The following is a 25,991-nucleotide window of genomic DNA, read 5'->3' on the forward strand; positions in this document are numbered from 1 at the left end:
AGGAAATTCAGAGATGTTACTCCTGAGCCACATGTAAAATGAAGGAAATATACACAACCAGATCATACTAGAAATTATGACAGGCTGAAAAAGGTGGGAATATGGGGACAAAGTGAAGTTTTCCCTTGATCTGGGCAAATATAGAAAGTGCTAAACAAGAGGAGAAAAGGCTTGAAGAACAATGGCATTCAGATAAGGATGAGCACACACAGAGGTGATATCTATTGGTATGATTCACAATCCAAGCTTTCCTTTAGTTCTTTTCAGGAGCAGCAAGGTATTTTATTGCCTTTCAAACTTCCGCTGGCCTTGGCCTTATCTTCAGCTATCTGTTCGTTTGTTTGTTTGTTTATTTATTTATTTATTTGGTACAGAGTCTCACTGTGTCACCCAGGCTGGAGTGCAGTGGCCGGATCTCAGTTCACTGCAAGCTCCGCCTCCCAGGTTCACGCCATTCTCCTGCCTCAGCCTCCCGAGTAGCTGGGACTACAGGTGCCCGCCACCACGCTCAGCTGATTTTTTGTATTTTTAGTAGAGACGGGGTTTCACTGTGTTAGCCAGGATGGTCTCGATCTCCTGACCTCGTGATCCACCCGTCTTGGCCTCCCAAAGTGCTGGGATTACAGGCTTGAGCCACCGCGCCCGGCCTATCTTCAGATATTTAAATTCTGTAGAAACAGAGTGAGAATTCTGATGCATCTGCTTAATTTAAGGAGAATTCAAGTCAAACTGACTGGCAATGATCTTTGCATCTCACCCATCATGCTGATGTCTAAGACCCCACATTAGAGCTGCAAGCCTTTACTTACAAGCCTGGTCTCAACATGAACATTGTCCAGGAACAGGCCACACATTAAGGTTGTGTCAGTTATTGATACTTGAAGATAATGAGTGAATGAGTTCCAGCATATCCTTAAGGGGTAGTTTTGATCATCATCATTACAGAGACAACAATGGGTTTCCAATGGCTGTCTTTCACTCCTCCACCTTTGTGAGGAACAAAGCCACTTCAGTTTGCACAGTGCTTTACAGTTCACAAAATACCTTCCTATCTTATCATTTGTCATTTATTATTGTATGTCCCCTTTTTATAGATGAGAAAAAGTATTAACTAACATCTCCTGGCATCCTCTTCTATTACCACCCTTGATGAGGAACTCAATTTGAGAAAAATAGGGCATTCTAGTGGGTGGAACCATTCAAATTTGATAGATGGGCCAGAGGCATCATAGTTCTTTCCCAGGAACATGGTGAGTCAGATCCTATCCCAAGCCACCTCCTCTACCAAGAATGGCAATCTTACAATAAATGATTAGAAAACAAGCCAATAATCCTTTTTTTTAAATTAAAAAACAATTTATTGAAAAAGAGTAATGCTTTATACAAATTCCCATTATAAAACCCCAAAATATCTATTGGTCTGTTTCCAGGTGTGGTAGAAGAATATAAAAATATCGAAATTGGATGAATTCTATTATAACAATTTTTTTGGTCATTTTGGGCCATAAAATTTTTTTGGGATGTTTAGTAACTGATATCCACATGGAATTACACTCACACATCATGAAGATCTACGTATGTGGCAAAAGCCATTTAAATTTTAACTTCCAGAAGCATACATTCTCAGGTTTGGAAGGCACACTAAAATGTATTAGGTCCAATTCCTCGTAAGACACGGTGGCTGACTTTCCTTGTGTAGTTTATTGTGAAGTACCATCCTAGCAGCGTCAGCTGCCAGCTAACAGCAAGAGCTCTGAGGGCATCACTTAACAGATAGCACCTTATGAGTTATTATGATTCAAAAATCTCCCTTGCTGTTGGATTTACCAACACTTAGGCTTTTATTTCTTCCCATTACATCTGCTCAGCCACAAAAAGCATTGGGCCATACTCACTGCAGAAGATGAAACTTCCTTAGAATCTTATTGGTTTAGTGCACTTAATTTTACTTCACTGTCTCATCACTTGAGAGACTGGTTAAGGCAAGAGACCCATTTCTTATTGTTTTTTTCTCTTCAAACATTTGAAAAGCAACACCAACACGTATGCAGTTAATTCCTCAATTCTTTCCCTTCGTGTAGCACTTTTTAAATTACAAAACCACACTTACATGTATTCTATCTCACTGGATCCCCACAACATCACTGTGAGGTGGGCAGATCAGGAATTACAAACCACCTCTTACAGATGAAGCAATAAGCGTATAGCTGCCAAATGCCTTGCTCAAACACAGACAGTGATTGATAGAACCAAGACTCAAATCCAGGTCTCCAGACACCAGTGCCAACACCCTTTCCATTACATCATCTTGCTCGAGTGAAATAGCATTCTGTACAGACTGGAAAAGTAAGAGCAGTTGTTAAAGTGGCACAGAGCACAAACAACATGTCAGACACAGCTGAAAGAATGGAAATAGACTGGTAGAGAGAGGAAGGTACTGAACCCCACGAAGGTGTATGTGTAGGTTTTGTTCAGTGACTTCTAAACAGCCAACTGAGCAAATAAAAACACTACATAGGCATAGTTCATCTTCAAAGAATGAGAGTAATATAAACTAATTAATATTCACACTACCTCTTCTAACTGGTTAAATCATTATCTCAATTTGGCAGATAGAAAAAAGAGGTAGAAAGATTAAGTGACTTGCTTACAGCTACAGAGAGAATATTTGTCACCAGCTTATCACTCCAGAAAGTCTAGCATTTTGTTCAGACAAACAGACCACACCTTATTAGGAAGATATAAACTACATGATAATTACATGTGGGAAAACAAACAATTAAGGAAGGGGAACAAAAAGGTAGTTTAGGGGGGATATATAACTATGAATGAGTAGCTTCATAATTCGATCGATAAAATTGTGTGACAACACCTGGGTGAGCAGCATGCAGCTACTCAGTGGGACAAATATTTTCAAAGCAAACAAGAATGCTATGGGTCAGAGTACGAGGACTGCGTGGGAAGGTCAACAGGAATCTATCACTTTGGTCGTGCAGAAAGATTTGCCTCCAAAGTTCTGATTTGTAATAAATTCTTATTGGCTTTAGAAACTAAAATGTAGACTATGAAATGTGTTAGCTTCAGGAGACAGAAACCAATGAAACACAGAACAAATAAGGGCTTAATAACGATGCAAGTGCTATAAGATTATGGTAAAAAATAAAATAAGCATATGAAAAGCGCACGCATGAAGAATTGAAAGAATTCATTCTTGGTAGATTAGGCTAGGTCTTACGGCAAAGACACTAAAAGCTGATGAAGGAGAGTAAGTGATATTTGACTATTATATATGTATACATAGACAAAAAAGAAAAATATGCCAATAAACACTTTCATCAATGTGGAATTAAATACATTTACCTATTTTTAGAGATATTTTAAGTATGCTAGTATCCACATAATGAGAAGAGTATTTTACTATTTTTAATAGAAAAACATGTATATATACATATCTATATATATTTAAGGAGCACCCCCTTCCCCCATTTGAGTATGATTACTCAATGGGAAGCAGTAATACAAATGGAAAAATCTTCCCTCCTGTATTGAGGAAAGAAGATAACATAAGACTAAGCCATGTTTAGCAATGGGTATTTTTAACACACGGGTTTCTTTGTTCGTTTGTTTGTTTTGTAATACCATACTTCAGCTTGCAATACTCAAAAGTCTAAGGTCCTAATGTTAATGATAATATCTCAGTGTCCATTTTCGGTTTGTTCCAACATGATTGTCTCCTTTTGCCTCTGTGTCACACGTAGTCTTTCCCACTGGAAGGTGCAGGTTTCGGATAGGGCCGTGGTGTTGGGTATGAGGTGGTTTTTCGGGGACAGGAACAGCAAAGTAGAGCACCTCCCAGAAGGCAGAGAGAAGCAGCAGCCCAGCCAGTGAAGAGAGCCTGACCAAATTCGTACCTAAAAGGAAAAACCCACGTGCTTGTTAATCAGTGAATTATTGGCAACTTTTCTAATACAATAAAGGAAAAAAACCAATACTTATTATATTTTTTTCATTGAAAATAACCCCTCAATATCCATTGGGAAGTACTTTAAGATTTGTGAACATATACACAAAAGAATGTTTATATTGCAATTGTTGACAATTTGCAATAGTAGGTCAGGAAATAACACATGTAATGCCAGGTTAATTACCCAAATAATTCCAAAGACTTTTCCATATGTAGGATACTTGTAAAGCATGTTTATGTGTTTTAGAAGTAGGGTTTGGATCATGGTTCCTAGGCTGAAACTTAGCAAAGGAAGCTATATCACTAAGTAGTAATCATATTCTATTAAAAAACTGGTAGAGCATAATGGAGATAATCAGAGTTTTGAACAGATGATCCATTGATCCCAGGCACCTATATAATCCGAAATCCAAATGTTATGGTTTTGTAAAGAAAAGTTCTAAGCAGCCCATGAGCCATTCTGGATTAAGCTGATCCAGGCAGATGTATTAAAGCACACTTAGGGTGGGGTATCTGTGAGTGATTATGGACAGTATGGAAGAGTAGAGAAGGGTTGGTTCTATTAGTTATAAGGCCAAGTCTGAATCCTGATGCCAACTCTCAAGTGCTGCAATTCGGGGAGAGCAACTTCACCTCTCAGCCTCAGTTTCTCCTCCTCTCAAAGCAGGATAATCCCACCTGCCTCAATAGACTGCTTTTAGGGTCACATGCAATCATGTAAATAATAATTGCAAAATGACTGGCAATTTATAAAGTGCTTTCCTGTGCATTACTGGTATTATGACCTTGGTGAAATTTTAGACTACTGACCTCTAGCAGTTTCTGTTCTTACATTTTAAATCTTATGGGATGGGCTCCAACACAACCATTGGAGTACGTGTTCTCCCATATGTGGGTGATTATATAAAAAGAAAAACACATCTTATCTCTCCAAACACTGAGGTTTTTCATCCATTCATCCAAGCACTCAACAAACAATAATTATATTTTAACATCCTGACTGAATGTAGTTATTAGGCATTAAAGATGTGAAGACAGTGAGATGAAGAGCCTCGTCTCTGATTAAAGAATGTTGTCACATGAGAGCTAAGAATCAGCTCGACTTGCACAACTTGCAGTATTAAGAAAGATGACCTTTGTAAAGCCAATTTTATAGTTGTGAAAGAACAAAAAATTTCAAGGTGGTGTCTGAACATACTAAAAATATATATCATAGCTTTACGTGTAAAAATGAACTGTTGGGAATGAAGTATTATTCATTAAGCCCTAGAGTAGTACAATTTTTCTCAATTAATCATAAACTGTGCATTAGTTACAAATAATCATAGAGTAGGTGCTGTAAACATCAGAATACACTTCAAAAAGGAAATTTCAAATATATTAACATCTTTGTTAATACCTGAAAAAAAGGGGAAAAAAAAGAGACCAGTATACAGTTGAAAAGTTTAGGGCTTAAAACTGTTCTACTTTGGAAGGTATTTTGTCATCAGTTCAGGCTGTTAAAGCAATTATCAAACTCATTTTAACATAAGTCACAGATCGTTTAAATTGTTTGTAGGTTTGACATAAAATTCTTGAAAGCAAATCTGGGAAATGATGGCACTAGAAGGACTTTGTAGAACATAAAAAGGGTATTTTCTCAGAAAACAAACTATTTTACGCATGAATAGCATTACCTGGCATTGACTGGGGTCATGGGGTCATAGAATTCTTGAACAATCCTATTGCCATACCATGCTGTGGCAACTAAAATAGCCAGACCTACAGAAATTCAGAACAAAAGACTGTTAATCACCATGGAACACTGAGCCTAAATACACAAGCTGTTAAACCAAAACATATTTTGCAAGAATTAAATCTCATCAACAGTGTTGACATTTTTATTTTGGTATTAGGGAGATTAGAAGTCCAGATACGATTTATTCCAAGTACCTGTTAAAATATAAAAAATGCTAGGTTGGAGTTAGACAAAATGTATACTTTTTATGACATCTTGGCACAAATAATGCTTTTTTGGAAACCATTAGTCAGGTGTATGTTGTACAAAATCTCTTTTACATATACTGTTATACAGTAGGGTACTAAACTACATTTGATAAAACTATTGTCATTATTAGTACAGATGGAATTACTTGCAAAAGGGGAAGATGAAAACTCTTCTATGTTCTTGATCAAACTCAAAATTTACATTTCCGCAGAATCAAAAGGAATGCAAGCAGCTAGACAGCAGTGAGATTAGGACATGTCTCAGAATGGACCAGAATACCTGCATTACTACTGCCCCACTGGCCAAGGGAATACCTGGCATGGGTATAGATTGACCTGAGATTTGTTGAGGGTGCCACATTAGATAAATTTATGCAACCCAATCTCAATTTCCCATGGCATTTTATATTCAGTGATAGCAGATAAATAATTTAGTCAAAATCATTCACTTAATCATTTATAAGATATATAAAATACCTCATTTTTTCTTATCAAAAAAGTTAAATAACTTTTTTATAGTAATTTTAAGCATTCAATATAGACAGATTGGACGTTTCTGTGCTACTCTCTCTCCCCAACCAAAAACATAGTCCAGTGTAATTGCCACTAGACATGACAGAAAACACTATTGCTTTTGGCTGCTCAAATAGACCATGTGAATGGTCTTGAACTTGTGACCCTTACTCCTAAGAGAAGTCCCTGAAACTGGAATAGGAGTGATGCAGTCACCTGTGGGAGTTACAAGAAGGCAAGCAAAAGAAGAATGCAATGCATTCCATCCTCATCATCTTCCAAGCACTTCATACACTTCATGCCAACGATGGCCACAAAGATTACTATTCACAGCCTTTGATGTAAGATTAAATTATTGGGAATAAAACACTATCCATGCCTTTTCAGACAGGAGACAGTTTTTGTTTGGGTAAACTGAGAGACTGGTCGTTTTAAACTAACCGTATCTTTAGCAAAGCCACAGATACTCTTCCTTAATTACTGGTTAAACTGATATATTATACTGGAGCAAAAGCCCCTACAAGTCTTCTGTCAAAAATAAAACAGGAAAATAAAGTCGATTCTAGTTTTTCCTATTAGTAGATTTATATAATTAATTATATCTGTTATTTAAAAATATATACTATAATATACTACATATATAATATATGCATATAATACCTAATATAGAGAACATATAGTAGTCTATGATAGCTGTAATAATATATACAGAGATTATATATATAATACAGTGTACAGATAGAAAAAACATATATATACACACAGAGAGATTATATATGTATGTATATATACACACATAAATATACATACACTATAATTTTTAAAATAAGCATTATTATAAAGCTTTGAAATAATGTTGTCCATGTTTTCTGACTTTGATTTTCTCAAATGACACATAATGTAACTTATCAATCAACACTTGAATTAAAAAACAGATATTTTCCTTCCTGTTTTTTTTTTGGAGACAAAGTCTTTTGTTGCTTAGGCTGGAGTGCAGTGGCGCGATCTTGGCTCCCTAGTTGAGGTGATTCTCATGCCTCAGCCTCTGGAGTATATGGAATTGCAGGCGTGCAACACCACACCCAGCTAATTTTTGTATTTTTAGTAGAGATGGGGTTTCACCATGTTGGCCAGGCTAGTCTCGAACTTCTGACCTCAGGTGATCTGCCCTCCTCAGCCTCCAAAAGTGCTGGGATTACAGGCGTGAACCACCACACCTGGCCTAAAAAACACATATTTATTTTCAATGGAAAATATAATATCATTATTTTACAAAAAAAAGTTAAAAGTATTTCTGTATTTGTTTTTCTTGCCTTAAACTGACTATTCCAACAGGCCACCTCTACTCCAATTGGCCTTTCTTTTCGTTGGTCTATGGGTACATCCTGTTTATTCTCGAATTCGATCTGCCCAGCTGGAATGCTGTCCTTATTTTTCTCCAATAAACCCAATCCTTCCATCCCTCACAGACCTGAAGGGTTCACATATTCTTGTGTTTTCTCTCACTACTCCCCATCTTTTCCACATAGTATCTGTGGAGACAACATAGGAATTTTCTGAATTACATGAACTTCCTCCTTAGCGTTTGCTAAATAGTGAACAACTTTCTACACTGTAAGAGACTGGTTCTAACAAACCAGTTGCCACTTGAAACTTCAACCAATAGACCTGTCAGATGTGAGCAGAGCTCTCAAATTTTCATTTGGTTTGTGTTTGAGAACATGAAAGTCAACGGGACTTCAGGTCTATGTTTGCAGTTTGCCTTAGAGACTGAAATCAAGTGTAATGAATCCAACGTAATAGATTTCAAATCATACTATGGACAGATTAGTAAGGTGAAAGCAAGGCACAGCCTCTATTACCTGCAAGAAGAAATATCACGCCCCCAATGACAGCCATCCTCATCTTCTGTACCTCATCGTCTTCCAAGCACTTCATACACTTCATGCCAACGGTAGCCACAAAGATTGCTATCACTCCCAGGAGGATGCCAACCACCATCAAGGCACGGGTTGCTTGCAATGTGCCTGGCAGAAAACATTTTAAAACATGTGAAATATGCTTGGACCAACAAGAGAAAAATGGAAGAAGACCAAGTATATGTCACTGTTGTAAGGAAGAGAGAAAACTGGACTAGGAATCTAGAGACGCCAGTCTTACTGGTATTTCCACTGATAACCCAACATACAGTATCTTCTCCAGAAAAACAAATGCTGGGCTGGATGATGAAAAAGAGATCCCTCCACTCCAACATTTTATGTTTTCAACATTAAATTCAAAATCAACTGGAAAAATAATTAATGATCTAATTGAATAGGGTTAGCTGAACTAATACATATTTATTTTTTACTAAGGGATTTTAATCCTTGCTAAGATAATTTTAATTTTAAGTAACAATCATATATACGATCCTGGATGTTAACTATTTGTAATCAAAATGGCTTTCAGTATATCTTTGGTATTAGTTACCAGCTTTACACCCCAATCAGCAAGCTTCAGAAAAACTGGGTGAATTGGAGGATAAAAAATAAATGTTTTATAGATTATCATGACTGGATAAGCAATATTCATATTTCCAGTGATGTGAATAGGAGGAGTAGGGGAGAATATAGAAGTCATCTTCTTAAAACAAAACAAAATAACCTTTGAGATGTTATCTTGAAACATAGTAGTAGATTCTTATTCAAAGATATCACCAGTTTTTAAAGCTATTTAAGCTGTGATGTTGTAAAATAACACACGCAATAATTCAATGTAGTGTTTCTCAGGATTCCATTTTTTTCTCATTCCCCATTATTATTTTTGGTGTACTAACTCATGAGCAAATAAACAGGGTCAAGTTTGAGAGATTATCAATATGTTTCTTAAAGAGTAAAAGCTTGATTCATTGTGGCATAAAGGCACGGACTTTTAAATATGAACTGAAACTATGCTGGTTAGAAGATTTTGTTTAAATTCTAGATTTATGTCCTCTTTTAATTAAAGATCACTGTATCATTGACAGTGATAATATGTGACAAGTACTTTTTGCATATATAAGTATTTTTCAGCTTTAATGAACTATGCTGTCTTGAGCAAGAAACTTAGTATTGTTTGGAATAATATTTCAATTATATAAGTAAAATGTAAATTATATCTTTATCCAGTGGATTGGAACAATTGACTCCTTGATGGTCTTTAAAAGTGACTGAGATGTTGGAAAGGTTTTGTATCTCAATGTCTAATTAGGCCTAGGCTTAACCTTAATATCATCAAGATTGAGAACTTAGGTTACCAATCATAACTGAAGCTAAATAGTTCTAAAACTTCCTTAAATCCTTAAATCTTGATTTACTGATTATCTGTCTTTGCTATAACCAGAAAATCTATGATAAAATTATAGTAATCTCTTTCTTTTTCTTTTTTTCCTTTTTTTGAGACAGGGTCTCGCTCTGTTGCCCAGGCTGGAGTGCAGTGGTGCAATCTCAGCTCACTGCAAACTCCACCTCCAGGGCTCAAGCGATTCTCATCCCACAGCCTCCTGAGTAGCTGGGACTACAGGCAGGAGCCACCATGCTGGGCTATTTTTTTTTGGGGGGGGTGTATTTCAGTAGAGATGGGTTTCACCATGTTGCCCAGGATGGTCTCGAACTCCTGAGGTCAGGTGGTCCACCCACCTCGGCCTCCCAAAGTTCTGGGATTACCAGCATGAGCCACTGCACCTGGCCATAATCTCTTTCTAGAAGTATCAAAGGTATTGTTTACAGTATTTGAGAGATATTTTGGAAGCCAAGGTAAAGTTTTACTTGATTTCATTTAAAAATAAAAAAGAGACTTCCTGATTCCCCTCACACACTGACCTCCTCATAAGCATGTATGGGCGCACATGCACACTGACCCACACACTTATATCAAGACTCCAGGTGGCAGAGGGACTGCTGGATCAAAACACATGTTCCCACCACAGATTTACCAGGAAGGAACTGAAGCTGCTTGTAAGGTTATTATGCAACTTTTTGCTTGGAATCACAAGCCATACTGTGGTATGAAGAGGAAAGTACCAAGGACTCCATGGTTAAGGTATTTCCTCTTTCTGAGGGATGGTTTTTGCAAAGGCTATCATTATTGGAAAATAACAAAATAACTAAACCCATACATAACACAGATTTCAGATGTGATCCTAAGATTACACGTGGAAGGAAAATATTTCAGGCAGAGATATGCTGGAAGAGGAGATGCTGAAAGTAACAAAGATGATCCATGTCTGGAGGATAGGGAAACCACATATCTCAGTTTGCCTGGAACAGTCCTAGCTCTAAAGTTGAAAGTCTTACATCCTTAGAAGGTCCTCAGTCTTGGACAAATTGAGAGAACTGGTCACCCTAATGTAGGATTATAGGATGTGTAAAGTAAAACAAAGTTTAGCAAGGTGGACAGAAGGCATATGTCATGCAGAGCTTTGCAAATTAGGGTAAGAAGTTTGGATTCTATTCTAAGTATAATCAGAAGTCATATGATTGTCTTGAGAAAGGGGCGACATGATTTTTACTGTCAGTATAGAGATCACACAATCAATAAATATTATTTTTATGATAGCCCTTCCAGCATCCAGCATCTTATATTTCACAGCCTCCTCCGTTTTATTTTTTCATACTTTTTCAACCTTTTATTAATCATTTTTGATGTTTTTTCTGATCTTGCTCCAAGTTTTTCTCTTTGTTCAAGTTGTGGGGCTGCAAACTGGACCCAGTTTATATAATAATCACACTGATCTTTTCTTCAAGTAAAAACAGAAGGTCACTCGTCCAGCAGGTCTGAGCACTTAGATCACAGGGTAGTCTTCAAGAGAAGTCTAACTGGGCATCAATCTCATGAGTCAGACTGTGTAAAACTACTGATCTCCCAGGCTAGGAACACATGTGCATAAACTACTCCAGGGCCTTTACTGCACCCACCTGGAATATCTAATATTCACATTTTTAATCTCTAAGTTTTTGCCCATTAAGTTCTCAAAGAAAACACATTTGATGCATGTCAAACCTATCTTGCCACTTCATCTACAAAGTGTTCTTTCCAAGGGGCTGGGGACTAATATTCTGTTCTGTGATTGTTAATAAACCTACCAGGTTTCCTTTCTCTATAGAATAATATATTATTTGCATAATACACAAAAAGTAATGGAGAAAATGAAAAACACAATATTTAAAAATTGCATAAACCATAAAAATGAGATCCTGTTTTGTTTTTTAAAATGTCATTTTGCAAAGTAATATTTTCACTTACATCCTGTCCACCATTGACTTATAAAATATATTTGTATGTTCCAATATTAGATTTGCATCAAACCCAAAATCTTACTTTACTTCATTGGAGACATTTGGATAAATTCTTAAGTATAGTGATATGTGAGGAAAATGCAAAAATAATATACACATGCAGTCATGCACAAAAAGCTGAGAATTAAAACAGCACGAAAACTCACAAGCAAGGCATAAGTAATGATATATTACAAGTCAAAGTTAAGCAACTATTGTGTTACAAGTTACAAGTGTTTTAGGTGCAGATCAAATCTAAATTGCACAGTTTTAAGCTGGAACCAGATGAATACCTTCACATCATAGAAGTGTTTTAAATCAGAGTTGTAAAGTATGTAATTGTGAACTCCTGGATGATTTGAATCAGATATTTATTCCTATTTCCATCTAAAGCACCAAGCACAGTACTTGAAAAGTCACATGGATTTATCAAATTTCAATAAATTTAAATTAGAACATGTCTTTATGCTTTAAAAAACTGTACCAATATGATAGATAAAAATACTTATTCTCTTTTGTTTAGCTTAATTTTTGAAATAATACTGAGAAACACCTCCCTTGAGAGCCTGGTATGCTAAAATCTTGCTGCCAAAAGCAAGACTTAGCTTAGGTCACTAAAAACTAGAAACTCATGCAGATAATACAAATTGTACTTTTTGCTTAGTTTGATCTATTTTTTAAAGTATGCCTCTAACGAGCTTCAAAGCTGAAGTTTTGTTTTGTTTTTCCCTAATGGAATGATGAGTGGCAGAGCAGAGAAGTTAAGAGGGATGTTTGAAAGCTATAAAACAACATTTTGGATGAGATAGATGCAGTATAGCCTTGCAATATTAACTTTGAATTGGTTTGATTAGAACAAACCTATGAACAAACATATTCCTTTTCTCGCCTCTTAAATTTGCAGCTAACTCTGCAATATTATGACCAATGACTAAAGTTGTCTATGGAGAACCTGGTTAGCAAACATTAAAAAAATTATACTATTTTTTCTCGTCATTATTCAGCAGGAAACAGAGAAGACAGTCTTTTAATTATGTTTAGCTAGACTGATAATCTTTTTTTTTTTTTTTTTTGAGACGGAGTCTCACTCTGTCGCCGGGGCTGGAGTGCAGTGGCCGGATCTCAGCTCACTGCAAGCTCCGCCTCCCGGGTTCACGCCATTCTCCTGCCTCAGCCTCCCGAGTAGCTGGGACTACAGGCGCCCGCCACCTCGCCCGGCTAGTTTTTTTGTATTTTTTAGTAGAGACGGGGTTTCACAGTGTTCGCCAGGATGGTCTCGATCTCCTGACCTCGTGATCCGCCCGTCTCGGCCTCCCAAAGTGCTGGGATTACAGGCTTGAGCCACCGCGCCCGGCCTTAGACTGATAATCTTGAGATTAAAGACCCCCGAAGGAGTTCTCATCATTTTCAACCTGAAAGTATAATTAAAAGTAAATATGAAGATCTCTACTTATGAGACAAGAAGTGAGTTGGAAGTTACTGATCTACTACAGTTAGGTTAATCAACAAATGTGTAGAAAGACATATATGGAATTTTTCTAAAGCTTTAAAATCTTGCTATACAAGCAGTAGAATCTACTATCAATACCAGACATTGTTTATGCTATTTTCTAGCCATATTACCTTAGGTTCTATATATCATAAACAAAATATAGTCATCTCTTGGTATACAAGGGTGATGGGTTCCAGGACCACCCACAGGTAACTAAATCTGCACATGCTCAAGTCCTACAGTTGATCCTGTGGAAGCCTTGTATACAGAAAGTCAACCCTCCCTACATGCAGGCTTTGGACCCTCAGATACTGTATTCTTCTTGGTATTGGTTGAAAGAAATCCACCTATAAGTGAACCCTTGCTGTTCAAACCTGTGTTGTTCAAATGTTGACTGCAGTTTCCAATTCTACCTCATTCCCACATTGTCTCTCTTTGCATCTGTAGTTGCTTAATTAGTATTAAGTGAATAAATGAACTGATGATTGGGTGACGAGAACAAAAATACTGTACTTTCTTCTCCCCTGCAATTAAGTGAACTCAACACAGACCGTCACAGAAGTATACTCCCCTGGCTTTTTTCCATATTAAATCTTCTACTCTTACTGAAGTTCAACGTTTCATAAAAGTCCTAATCATTAGCATTTCCCACTTATTGGTGTGTGAGGTGGTGGTCACCAGATGTGACCTCAGAACATCAGCAAAATCAGGAGTGAAAACGATCCTGGATGAGGCAGGATGTACCACTTTTCAGGATGTCCTCAGAAGTTTTGCTACCTTTCCCGTTTGTGTGTTTCTTCGAGAAATTTTCGCAGAATTAAGTTGATGCTTCTATATTACCTCCACTATACTTCCTTAATCACTCAATTAAGGAAACCTAAGCTGTGTGACTTGCCTCTTCCTCTTCAATCACTGAAGTAATAACAAAGAATGCTGGCGCTGGAAGGCGTCTTAGAACTCATCTCAGCTGCACCATCCTTAACTGCAAGGATAGGGCCTGGCTTGCATCTGTTGAATGGATAAATGAATCATAGATTCATCTCCCCATTCCGCCCACTCTGCCCTGTTTTATAAGTGGGGTAACTACCTGAAACCAGGGAGATCACGTGGTTCACCATTATACACCTGGCTACTTAGTGCCAAACCATAGTAAGAATAGAGAACTTCTGATCTCAAGCCTGGATTTTTGTTTCAACTTCCATTATTCTAAGAGTCAGAACCGATTTATGAAGTACATCTGAACACCAATGATCCTTTGAGTACCCTCGGTTCAGCCGGCATAAAGCGTCTGGAGAAGCATAAATAGGTGCCCTCCTCTCCACTTAGGCTTCAAAGACTGTCCAAGTCAGTGATTTTGTTTCTCTGATTGAGCCTGACATCATGGTGAGAGTGCTGGGAAACCTCACAGCCACCAGTACTCATTAAGCACACCTACACACATGTGGATTCATGCAAAGCAAGTTAAACAGGCTAGAGGAGCTTATAAACAAATTACAGAATCTCAGGGTTCGCTGAGATTGAGAGAGAGTCTAGCCTAACCTCCCATTTGTCTGGTGCTTGGATCTTCCCTACAACATTCCTTCAAAATGCTTATTTATTCTCTGCTTGCACACCTCCCACCATGCAGCCTCCTACAGCAACCCAGTCTTTGGACAGCTCTAGCTATTAAAGTCAACTAAGAAGAAACAATTAACCAAGCACATAAAATTGGTGCTAGTGTCCTAAAAGTTTGAGAATTAGATGAAAACAAGGCAAGAGGTACAGGTGACTCAAGAAACGTCTACTGCAACTGTATCTGGCACTTTTTGTATATTGCAGCTTTCAGCTACAAGAATGCCCAGGGTCAATAAAATCTCATACTTTGGATGAAATGGAAATTGTATCAGCCATTGTAAAACTACAATACACAATGTGACATTTGTTTCCCCCAGGAAGTTCCTCAGTTACATTTTTATAAACTGCCTGGCAAGAACTACCTAAAAGAAGAAGACTTGCTGTATCTCATTTTGTATTTACTGTATGCACTATTAGCACACTGTATTCCTTCAGCTACTTTATGAAGGTCATATGCTTTTTACAACCTACCCTACATAAACCACGGAAACAAGAGATTTTAATACCTCCAGTGCTAAAGCCTTGGCAAAGCCCTGCATCTGGGCTCGAAGACAAGTGTTCCTACTGGGAAAGACAGCAAGGTACAATTTCAGGAAACCCACAGCTAAGCTTTTCACCTAAACACACTTAATGAAATGCAGCTTTTTTTATGAGGGATACTGCTTAAATATACACACATAACCCTTTTCATCTCTACATGTAACAAAAGTATCCCAAAACCAGCCAATGAATCACCATCCCAGATCTCTACAGCTGGTGGGCGTAAACACCACTGCTCAGGCAGAGAAATGGAGTAAGGTTTCCTGGACTCCATCCAGAAGCATCCCGTGAGTCATGGCAGGTTAGAAGAGAAAACCTGTGAGTCCAGGGTCCCTCTTCTGAGAATGGGTTTTGAGAGAATGGTGTAAGCCACACCTTGGATAAACTATGGCTTTAAGTAAAACAAAAGTGGATTCTGATCTGGAGTTTAAAAAAAAAAACTAGGAAGGCATCTCTAAAGTGTATGTGGGGGAATAGGTATTTAGTCCTTTCACCACAGTTTTAAAAACTGTAATAACTACATTAACCAAAAAATGTAAGTAAAACATTTTAACACATTATCATGTGTAAGGATAATAATCCCTTTCAGTTTTTACAACATGGATCAATCTGATTTCATTTGGTCATTTCAGGAAAGTTAAAAGAAAACCTATTTAAAGATGTTGAAAAGGAACTATTTTGATCAGAGGAACAAAACTGACAGTGAGGTCTCTCTGGAATTGTCCTTAGAAACCTCCACCTGCCAATTCCTCAATTCCTTAACGTGCTACCTAAAATGCCTGACACCGTTTCCTTAAATATATTTATCTTTCCATGGAGAAATTCAATAATTATTACCTAATTTTTCACTTTATAAGCACAAATATAACCCATGAAGGCAATGAGCAACACATAATTACTAAACTTAGAGATAAGTTTTGGTGTAAAGAAGTCCTAACATGGGAACCTTCAGAAGCTGAAATCATAACACTCAAAACGACCATGCACATTGACTGAGCCAATGCCACAGGTATTCAAGGTGTTTAAACAGATGTGGAACAGGTTTAATAGCTCTAAACTATATGGCTTTTGATATGCACTATTAAAAGTTGTCCTTTGCTAGGAGGTAGACAAAACAAGTTAAGTAAACTTGAACAATGCCAACACTTTCCACCCTTAGCACACAGTGGGGGCTAGTGGGCAGTCACGTTTATCTAGGCAAAGTCTAAGGGACCTTTTCTTCAAGTGAGTTAAAGGCTATAACAGACACATGATATAAGACAAGTAATGTGATTTCTCAAGGAAGATACTCCAGCCATGAATCATTATTACCTAAGTAAACGGGAATTTAATGATTTTTCTGACAAGTCACTCAAAACCTTTAATTAAAAAAAGTAAAAAATTATCCTATTATCCTTCTCCCCACCATCCCTAAAAATATGTCCCTCTATACAATCCTTTCCAACGTGACAAGGGGTCACTGAACATCCATTACACAGAAATTCCTTTGTGGAAGATGGAAACCTAAGGAAGACCCACCTCTTTTTCCTCTCTCACTGCCTTCCATTCACAGCTGACCTCTGATTTCATCAGCTATGACTAGTTTGCTGCATTTCCCTTCAGTGCCTTTACTTTTCCCTTTGTATTATGTTGGGCAGGTTATTTAGAACCTTTGTTGACAGCCTTCCCCCACCTGCCACCAACCTTCTCTTTCCAAGATAGAACTACACCATCAGCCTCCACTGAAGACCTTGGGTCTAAAAATGAAAACTTTGGGGGAATCTCAAGCGGCTTCTCCAAAGAGTCTTGCAAGGGGCCTCCTTGCACTAACTAGATCTTACACATTAAAAGAATCATCCTCAAGTATGAGCAGAAGACATAGGACATTTCAAGTAGGAATGTAAATTTTACTATGAAAAATCATAGTAAAGGTTACAAAAATTATATCTCATACTTGAGGATTATTTAAGCTTGCACACTTGAGAAGTTACCAGGCTCCAAACTTTTTAAGCCATCCCATTTTCTTGTCTGAACCCTACCAATCCTCAATTTACCTCAGATCTCAGAATGCCTAGGAGAGGGCTCAGAGAGCTCAAGTTCAAGTTTAGCCTTCACTCCCTCCATCTCGACCCACCAGCATAGGAATTTAGGATGAAGCCACACCTAGAGTGGCAGAAAAGTGTCACCCAGGGGGTTTTAGGCAAAACTAGAGCTTATGCCTGGGCGTCCCTTTTCTCAAACCAGGATTCTCTTCATTTCCTTATGACACAGCACATGATCAGAAGACTTAATCAACTGAAGACTGATAACCATGGAAATCACACAACAGAATGAGGCCGTAAGGGAGCTGCAGGGGGACTGGGGCCTCTGGACGGCGGCTGTGAGGTGGGGGTGCACTCACTGCTCAGATTCAGCAAGGAGTCAAAGACTTTGCACTGGATCTGCCCGGTGCTCTGCGACACGCAGGACATCCACAGCCCCTCGTACATGGCCTGGGCGGTCACGATGTTGTCGCCGGCATAGGAGTAAATCCTCCACTGGGGCAGGGCAGTGCTGACGATGGCGCCGATCCATCCCAGGAAGGCGAGAATGAAGCCCAAAAGCTGCAGCCCCGCGTTGGCCATGACTCGCTCGGCCGCCCGCGCTGGCTCAGGGGTGGCAGGTGCAGAAGGCGGAGAGTTTGCAGGTGCGCAACGCGAGCTCCCGAAGGTGGCTGGGCCCGGCGGAGGAAGTTAAAGCGGGGAGCCCTGCTCGCTGCGCCGCCGCTGGAGACGCTCTGGGTCCGGATTGGGGTCCGGGGCCGGAGCGGCGCTGGAGTCTGGATACTAGAAGCTGCAGTTGCTCCCAGGCTCAGGAACTGAGACGCCAAACCGCTGGGCGCCGCGATTTAAAGCAGCTGCGCCCACCTCAGCCCCGGCCGCCGGGGAGCGCCCCCTGGCGGTTTCAGGGCGGCTCACCGAGAGGGCGCCGGGAGCGCCGGGTTGGGGGAACACCGGGCTGGCGGCGTGGGGACCATCCCGCAGGGCCAGGCGCTACAGCTGCGTCCCTGCTCGTTTTCCCTGGTGGATCTTCCCGCTCCTGTCAGGCGTTTCACGCTTTTCATTCATTCACTCCAATTATCCAAAAATTACTATGCACTGTACCTGTAAATCCTAAAAACAAAGATGAAAAAATGAGCCCTCAAGAGCTGCAGTTTTAGGTTTAATACCTTTTTCCTAATATCTTATTAAAAGGCATTTCCACCCAACTCCGCATCTCCTCCCCCATCACACACATTTCTCTCTCCTTTACTTGGCTTCCTCCCCCTTCTCCTTTCATCTCTCTGCTCCCTTCTGTCAAGATCGTTCCATCACTTGTCTCTGCAAGGGAGAGATCTTTACACTCTACAGATTGGGAAACAGACCCAGAGAGCAACATGATTTACACACACACACACACACACACACACACACACAGCATATCCAATACTTGGCTGCTCTCCCAATCTGCTTTCCACTACATATGAAGTTGACCCCAAAATATCCCCTTTGATCTATGATTGTCCTTTCTGATGTATTATTGTCCTTATGAAAATGCAGCCTAGCCCTCCCCCGCCAAACACCAACCTCCTCCCCACAGCAGTTATGTCTTAGAGCAGCAATTCACTGTCAGAGAGACCTGGTCGGTGCCCCGCCCTCCCTGAAAGGTGTGGATTTTGTGAGTTATCACAGGCAGTTCGTCACAGGTGAGGGCATGTAAACAGCGTTTCCCCAGTGGAAGAAGGACTGGGCTGGAGTTGAGGAAGTCTGGGCTCTGGTTCCAGCTTTTACGGTGACTGGCTATGTCACCCCTCCGGTTTCGGTCTCGCTGGGACTGTAGGTTCCCTCTGTGCTTCTCTAAAGCTTCCTTGTTTGTAGTTAGAAGTGCTGTTGTGGCTAGGAATGATTGAAGTGTTTTCCCAACTGCTTTTTGTGCGTGGTGCGAGTGTGGTGGGAGGGGAAGCTTCTATGGTTTTAGTAAAAACAGAAGCGCCTTGGAAGCAGAAATAAACATATTAAGGAGAAAACAAGATATACCCTTATATACCATGGCAACTGCTAGTGGGTGACAGAGAAGGAAAGGTGCAAATGCTCAAGGTGGGAATGGGAGGAAAGGCCAGGCCCCACCACCTTCATTTCCACCTGGCTCTCCCGGGATGCCTTTCGTGTAGGCTTACAACTGAAGGACTTGGCCGTGCTAGGATTTGGGGACATGCACCGAAGAATGTAAAACAGGAGTTAGATGAAGACATTTAATTTGGACTAAGATTAACACAGTGAATGCTGTCTTTCTCCTATCAGCTGTTTAGGGTAAGACCATGTCCCTGTTATATCCCAGGGTTTGGGCCTGCAGTCAGTACTACTTTCTAGGTCTCGGTGGATGTTCTGTGGGTGCCTGTCAGTGTGGATGAAGATGTATCAATCACATTTGATTTTGTAAAAATTCCCTGATCAGAGAAGGCACTAGAATTTGCTGTAGGACTAGAGCAGTACCATGTGAATCACATAATCTCATTTTCCTTTTTTTGTTCCAAACATTTAAGAATTAAAACTGTTATTAAACACCCAGGCACGGTGGCTCAGGCTAGGCGCAGTGGCTCACGCCTGTAATCCCAACACTTTGGGAGACTGAGGCAGGTGAATCACTTGAGATCAGGAGTTCAAGATCAGCCTGACCAACATGGTGAACCCCGTCTCTACTAACAATATAAAAATTAGCCGGGCATCGTGGTGGGCGCCTGTAATTCCAGCTACTTGGGAGGCTGAGGCAGGAGAATCGCTTGAACCCTGGAGGCGGAGGTGGCAGTGAGTCGAGATCGTGCCACTGCACTCCAGCCTGGGCAACAGACCAAGACCCCATCTTGATAAATAAATAAATAAGTAAACAAACAAACAAATAAAGGACATTATCTGAGTTCTGAGTCCAGTAAATATATTTGTGCACAGGCCCTTTTAATCTGCATTGGGACTTGTTTCTATCAACCTACAATTAGCAGGGAATTAGAGGGATGAGTTCTGTGGTCAGCAGGGTCCTGTGTTTTTGTTTTGAATTTCAGGTCTGTGTGAGACGGATTACTTCACTGCCCTCAACCATGTTTGTGAGGCTGAGGTGAATCCTGTTTGCTTCACTGTGATTCAGGCCCATCTCTAGGCAGCCTTAATCCTGTCTAGTTTTCTGCTCCTGGCTTCAGTGCAGATGACAGGTGAGATAATGGCTCAGCATAAATCTATCACCTCAAGAGGAAAACAGCTTACAAACACTGGTCTTTCCTATATGAAACATAAACACTAAAGGCAGCACTGAGACCCAGAAGGCTCTAGAAAGGCTGGCAATGGTATGGTAAGTGTCCTAGCCTGTTGAGTAGTAAAATCTGCTATGTACCCTCAGACAAATTACTTATTTTCTTCCTCAGTTTCCCTACCATTAAAAGTTATGGGGTTTATTTCTGAAAGTCACCCAGGTCTGAAGCTTTATGACTCTAAGTAATGACAGTTGGCACTTGTTGCTGTATATTTTCATCAATGTTGAGGTCAGAGTTTTATATGTTATCTCTACGTGCAGGTAACAGACACAGAGAGTTCAGGTTGCTTATCCAGAGTCATATTGACTATGACAGTGCTGGAATTCCAAACTATATAATTCGACCCTGGTACCCATGCCTTTAACTGCTCTCCCATAGTATTTCTCTGTGTGACCCAAATCAGTTGAGGACAATATTTTTTTTTCTTCTTTGGAAGAGCTTAGACATACTTATCATGTGTTTCTTGCTCCAGGCAGTGGCAAGATATTTTACTCTGTGACTGTCTCTTCTCAGTATCTGTTGCAGCCCACTGAGAATTTATACCCTGGGGATTTAGAATCGTGGCAGAAAGTTGTTGCTGTTGAGGAGGAAGATATGTGTAAAAACAGCAAGTAGCCTACTGGTTTATTCCATGTGCTTCTGTGCCTGATGCTTGGGCTTCGCCATGATCTCGAGAACCAGTAATAAGTAGAAGAGATACATGCAGAAAAGATGGAAACAAAGGTAAGACTACGAGTGTCAGAAGAGAGTGTAGACAAAGAACCAAGCCTCTAAGAGGCAGCATGGCAGACTCTCAGAAATGGTTAATGATGACAGTAAGAAAGACATTGGGATGTAAATTTTTTTGCTTAGTGTTATGTATATGTTAATGTTGACTTGTCAGAGCTTCGTAAGTGGTAAAAGCAGAACCAATGAACACATTACTAAGTAAGCAACCTGCTGTATAATTACTTAGGGCTTGAGGAAAGGATCAGAGTACAAATATTGTAAAAATTTGACATGAAATTTAGTATTAAAACATACAGGTTACTAAAAATACATTGCTGTGTGACTGACACAACCTTTTAAAATGGCCCTTTTGAAACTCCTTGGAGTCTTTGAGAGGGTAGTGAGGGGTAGTGGTCAAAAGCACAAACCTTTTGAATCCTATTTCTGCCACTTAAAGTAACCTTGAGAAAGTTGCATAACATCCTTCTTGTGACTCACGCTTTTTCTTCTTTTGAATGGCTCAGACCCTAGTGCTGTTATGAACATTAAACAAGTTCATACATATACATTATTTAGAATGGTAGCTGGTATATAGCAAGCATACATGAAACAGTACTTATTATTTCAAGCAGATCAGATACATTTAATTTCTAATCCTGCCATTTGCAAATGATCCTCATGTTTGTTCAGAAGGACTCTTTCATGCTTCAATTGTTACAATCTCACTTAATGTCATAGTTAAATCATAGTGAAAAGTTAAGCAGTTTCTCTAGAACAAAGACACAACGTTGTGTTCAGAAAAAGAAAAGGCAGCAATGGCATAGATATGAGCTTTAAACGAGATTTCTGGGTCCCCTCTCCAAGCCTGGCAACGTTTCCCCTCCTAGCCCTGGATATTTTCCTGGTTAGGACTAATGCCTTGAAGGGTTCTTCTAAGGAGGGGTTGGTCAAGAGGAAGAATGGCGGTGTGATGTCAAATGACTCTCACAGGCCTGCAAGAATCTTTAGAGGGTAATGAGAGAAAAACAAACAAAACCTCAGTTTGATATTTTTATTATCAAGTATCTCCCTTGTTTTCATGGAACATAAAACTTCCCCCATAGGTTCCCCCCTTAACTCCTAGCCTAGCAGGTCCATCTCTTCAGAGAATTTGGGAGGGGATGACATTTTAGCCATAAAATCTTCTATTTCAGTCATAAAAGCTTACTTTGAAACAAGTTAGTGAAGGGCTATTCCTTTTATTCCTTTACTTGTGTCATTTGGGGAAGATCCTTTTTATCTTAAAGATGCTAGAAACATTCAACTTACTTGAACAAGAGTCAAGGTCAAATGGGTAATATTTTACTTGAAATCTCTTTATTATAACACTAGCTTTATTAGTGAGGGTTCTCCAATGAATAGACTATATATGTGTATTTGTGTGTTTGTGGAGAGAGAGGAGAGAGTGAGAGAGAGAGAGAGAGAAAGGGAGAGACAGAGATTTATTATAAGAAACTGGCTCATTCAATTGTGGGAGCTGCCAAATTCAACATTCATAGAGCGTTCCAGCAGGCTGAAGACTTGAATAGGAGTTGATTTCGCAGTCTAGAGTCTGAAATTTTTTAGTCTTCAGGAGAATTCCTGCTTTTCTGGGAAACCTCAGTATTTCCTTGATTGAATTAATCCCATCAAATTACAGAGGGTAATCCATTTTATTCACAGTCTACTGATTTAAATGTTAATCACAACGAAAGAATACAGCCACATCTGGGCTGGTGTTAACCTAACATGTGGACGCCATAGCCAAGTGGACACATAAAATCAATCATCACACTCACTAACACTCACTGATCATTTAGATTCTAAGGGCTTTACTTGTATAAACTTACTTAGTGCTCAAAAAAGCCACTGAATTAGATAACTGTCAATACAGATGAGAGAAGTGGAGTATGAGTAAGTAAAGTATTTTATCCCAAGTTACACAGGTAGCAAAAAGCAGGGTTGGCCTCCAAACTCAGTTGTTCTGGCTCTTGATCCAGAAAGCTTATGCGGTGTGCCATCCTACTCCCGAAGCAAATGTTTATCGTTTACCTCCTTTGTAACTCTCCAAAGTTACAACTACCTAGTACAGTGATACCCAAAGACTGCATCCTCACCAAGCCTCCAAATCAGAGTCATATCAGAGTGAATAGGAAGTACTCAGTAAGTGAGGGGTAACTAATTGAATTAGTGAATAGATGGATGAACTGATACAGGAAGAATTGCTCATCTTTATTATAATCCAAGGCGCTAGGAACACTGTAGGGAGTGAAAACAGTTTTGACTCTCAAGGAGATCTTCCTTGTTTTTTTGTGTGGAGAACATATCAAAGCAGAAATAAGTAGCAATACAATGAAGATCATAATTTTTTGGACAGGTGTGGTGGCTCATCCCTATAAACCCAACAGCTTGGGAGGCCAAGGTGAGAGAATTACTTGATCGCGGGAGCTCGAGACCAGCCTGGGCAACATAGTGAGATTCCATCTCTACAAAAAACAAAAAAACAACAATAGCTAGACATGGGTGGCATGCACCTATAGTCCCAGCAACTCGGGGGGCTGAGGTGGGAAAATCACTTTGGCTTGAGAGATGGAGGCTGTAGTGAGCTGTGATCATGCCACTGCACTCCAGCCTGGGTGACAGGGTGAGATTTGTCACACATGCAAAAATGATCTTAATTTTTAATACCTTGATCTTTGAGATAAGACAGAATCTAGGATATGATACTACTTTCTCTCTCCATTAGACATGATGTTAGATAAGCTAATTAATCTTTCTATGCCTCATTTTCTCCATCTGTAAAAGAAAATAAATGTGTGTATCTCACAGTGTTGTGAGAAGTAAACAAAATTGATTGAGGTAACTTATGGATAATGCTAAATCCTGTATCTGGAACTTGGAAAGTGCTTGATAAATGATAGCAGTACTTTGAGACCCTGGGTGAGGATTCCATTTCCAAGGAGTAGAATGTGGTAAGCTGACTGTGACTTGATCATGCTGAACAAAATATTTGAACTCAACTCCCAGCTACATAAGGGAGAGAACATTCTAGGTTAAAAAACACATATATACGTATAAATAGACAGCAGTGTTACAAACCAGTGAGGTGCATCTCAGGTTTGACCTGAATGTGCATTTTGTTTGAAGTGCTCAGTAATTTTCCAAAAACTAAATTAGCTTTTAACTTTGAAAAATTGAAAGATTTCCCTAAAAATCTACATTCTCTTTTGTTTAGAATAATCAAAAGAGATGGCAATACTATGCAGCTCTATGGTTTCTGATTTCTCCATAGTATCTGCTTTTTCTACTTTGTTCATTTATGTTACTTCTCTGAGCCCTGTAGGCATTTGGTGCAATATATGCGTAGGTAGCACACAACATAAATAGTGTAATTTACAGGATTTGCATGCCAAGCTAAGTGTGGACTTTATCACATTAGTGGTCAATAAGGAGCAATCACAGAATTTTCAGAAGACACTTGAGCAAATTTGTTATTTTTTTGGGAGGCAGAAGGAAGAGATAGAAGTGAATTTAATGAACAGGCTGAATAGTTTAGGGATGGGTTGGTGAGAGGGTTTGAACTATGCCAAAGGCGGGACATTGCAGATAGAGAGATGAGTGCACCTACCAGAGACGGGTGGAAGTGAATATTTATACCTTTATGTGATTTCATATTTATTCTGAGCTAAGAGCCATGACAATTTCAAAAGCTTCTGGGGATTTTACCCAGTCAACACAGGACAAGACATTACTTGTGTTCCTAAAGGAGAATAAACATTGGATAGGAAGAATGACTCTTATTCCCTCTCTCAGTTTTAGCCATTTCAGAGATGAAGGAGAAGCTCAACCTTTTGGACTTATACAGTATGTCAATCTTTATTATGGCTCTTTCCTGAGGGATTTTCAAGAACAATGATATTATACGTGATTTTAGCCTGTAAGATGCAATTTGGCTGTATTGTCTTAGGAGGAATAATAAGACTTAGAACCAGAGAGATTGATGAGGAAGACTGGGTATTAGACATTAGTTTTAATTAATATATTCATGCAAATGATTAACTTAACCTGTGGTTATTTAAATTTTTTCTCAAGAGAATAGAAAGACATTCAGTGGTTTAAAGGAGGAACAAGACCTGATAAGACTTGCATTTTAACATTACTCTGAAGAGTGAAGAATGGTTTGGCGAGAGGGATCTTGGAGAGTTATAGCAGTGTATTCCAGTTAGAAGGATGTTAGTATTATCTAGGTGAGGAATGGAGTTCGGCACTGAAGTCTGAGTCGAAAGAAAAACAGGAAAAGAAACAGTTGAAAAAGTATGATGGGATTGGAGTCTTAGTGTACGGAGACCACACTTAGTGTACGGAGCTGTCTAATTTGGGGACTATTGAAATATTGTAGAAGAAGTATCTCAACCTTTCCCCTCAGCATCACTTAATCATATGCATAACCGAATACAAGATTATATGCAATTTCAAGTTCACTAGCTAGAAATGTTCCCAAAATCGAGAATATAGTACCTAATATTTGCTGAGTTCCAACTGTGTGCTCACTATTCTAAGCGT

At 39.3% G+C, this 25,991-nt stretch overlaps 1 protein-coding gene across 1 annotated transcript; it reads right to left on the reverse strand.

Annotated features, from left to right (window-relative positions):
- Positions 1-1,331: 1,331 nt before the first annotated feature.
- Positions 1,332-18,242, reverse strand: CLDN1 (claudin 1). The gene is made up of 4 exons (XM_033213047.1): positions 17,784-18,242; positions 8,326-8,490; positions 5,641-5,725; positions 1,332-3,911 (listed from the first exon to the last, which is right to left on the reverse strand). The coding sequence occupies exons 1-4, from the start codon at positions 18,004-18,006 to the stop codon at positions 3,749-3,751; spliced, it is 636 nt and encodes a 211-aa protein (XP_033068938.1). The 5' UTR covers positions 18,007-18,242; the 3' UTR covers positions 1,332-3,748.
- Positions 18,243-25,991: the final 7,749 nt, after the last annotated feature.

The sequence above is a fragment of the Trachypithecus francoisi genome, unplaced genomic scaffold (assembly GCF_009764315.1).
Source record: "Trachypithecus francoisi isolate TF-2019V2 unplaced genomic scaffold, Tfra_2.0 Lachesis_group0, whole genome shotgun sequence".
Classification (NCBI taxonomy): Eukaryota; Metazoa; Chordata; class Mammalia; order Primates; family Cercopithecidae; genus Trachypithecus; species Trachypithecus francoisi.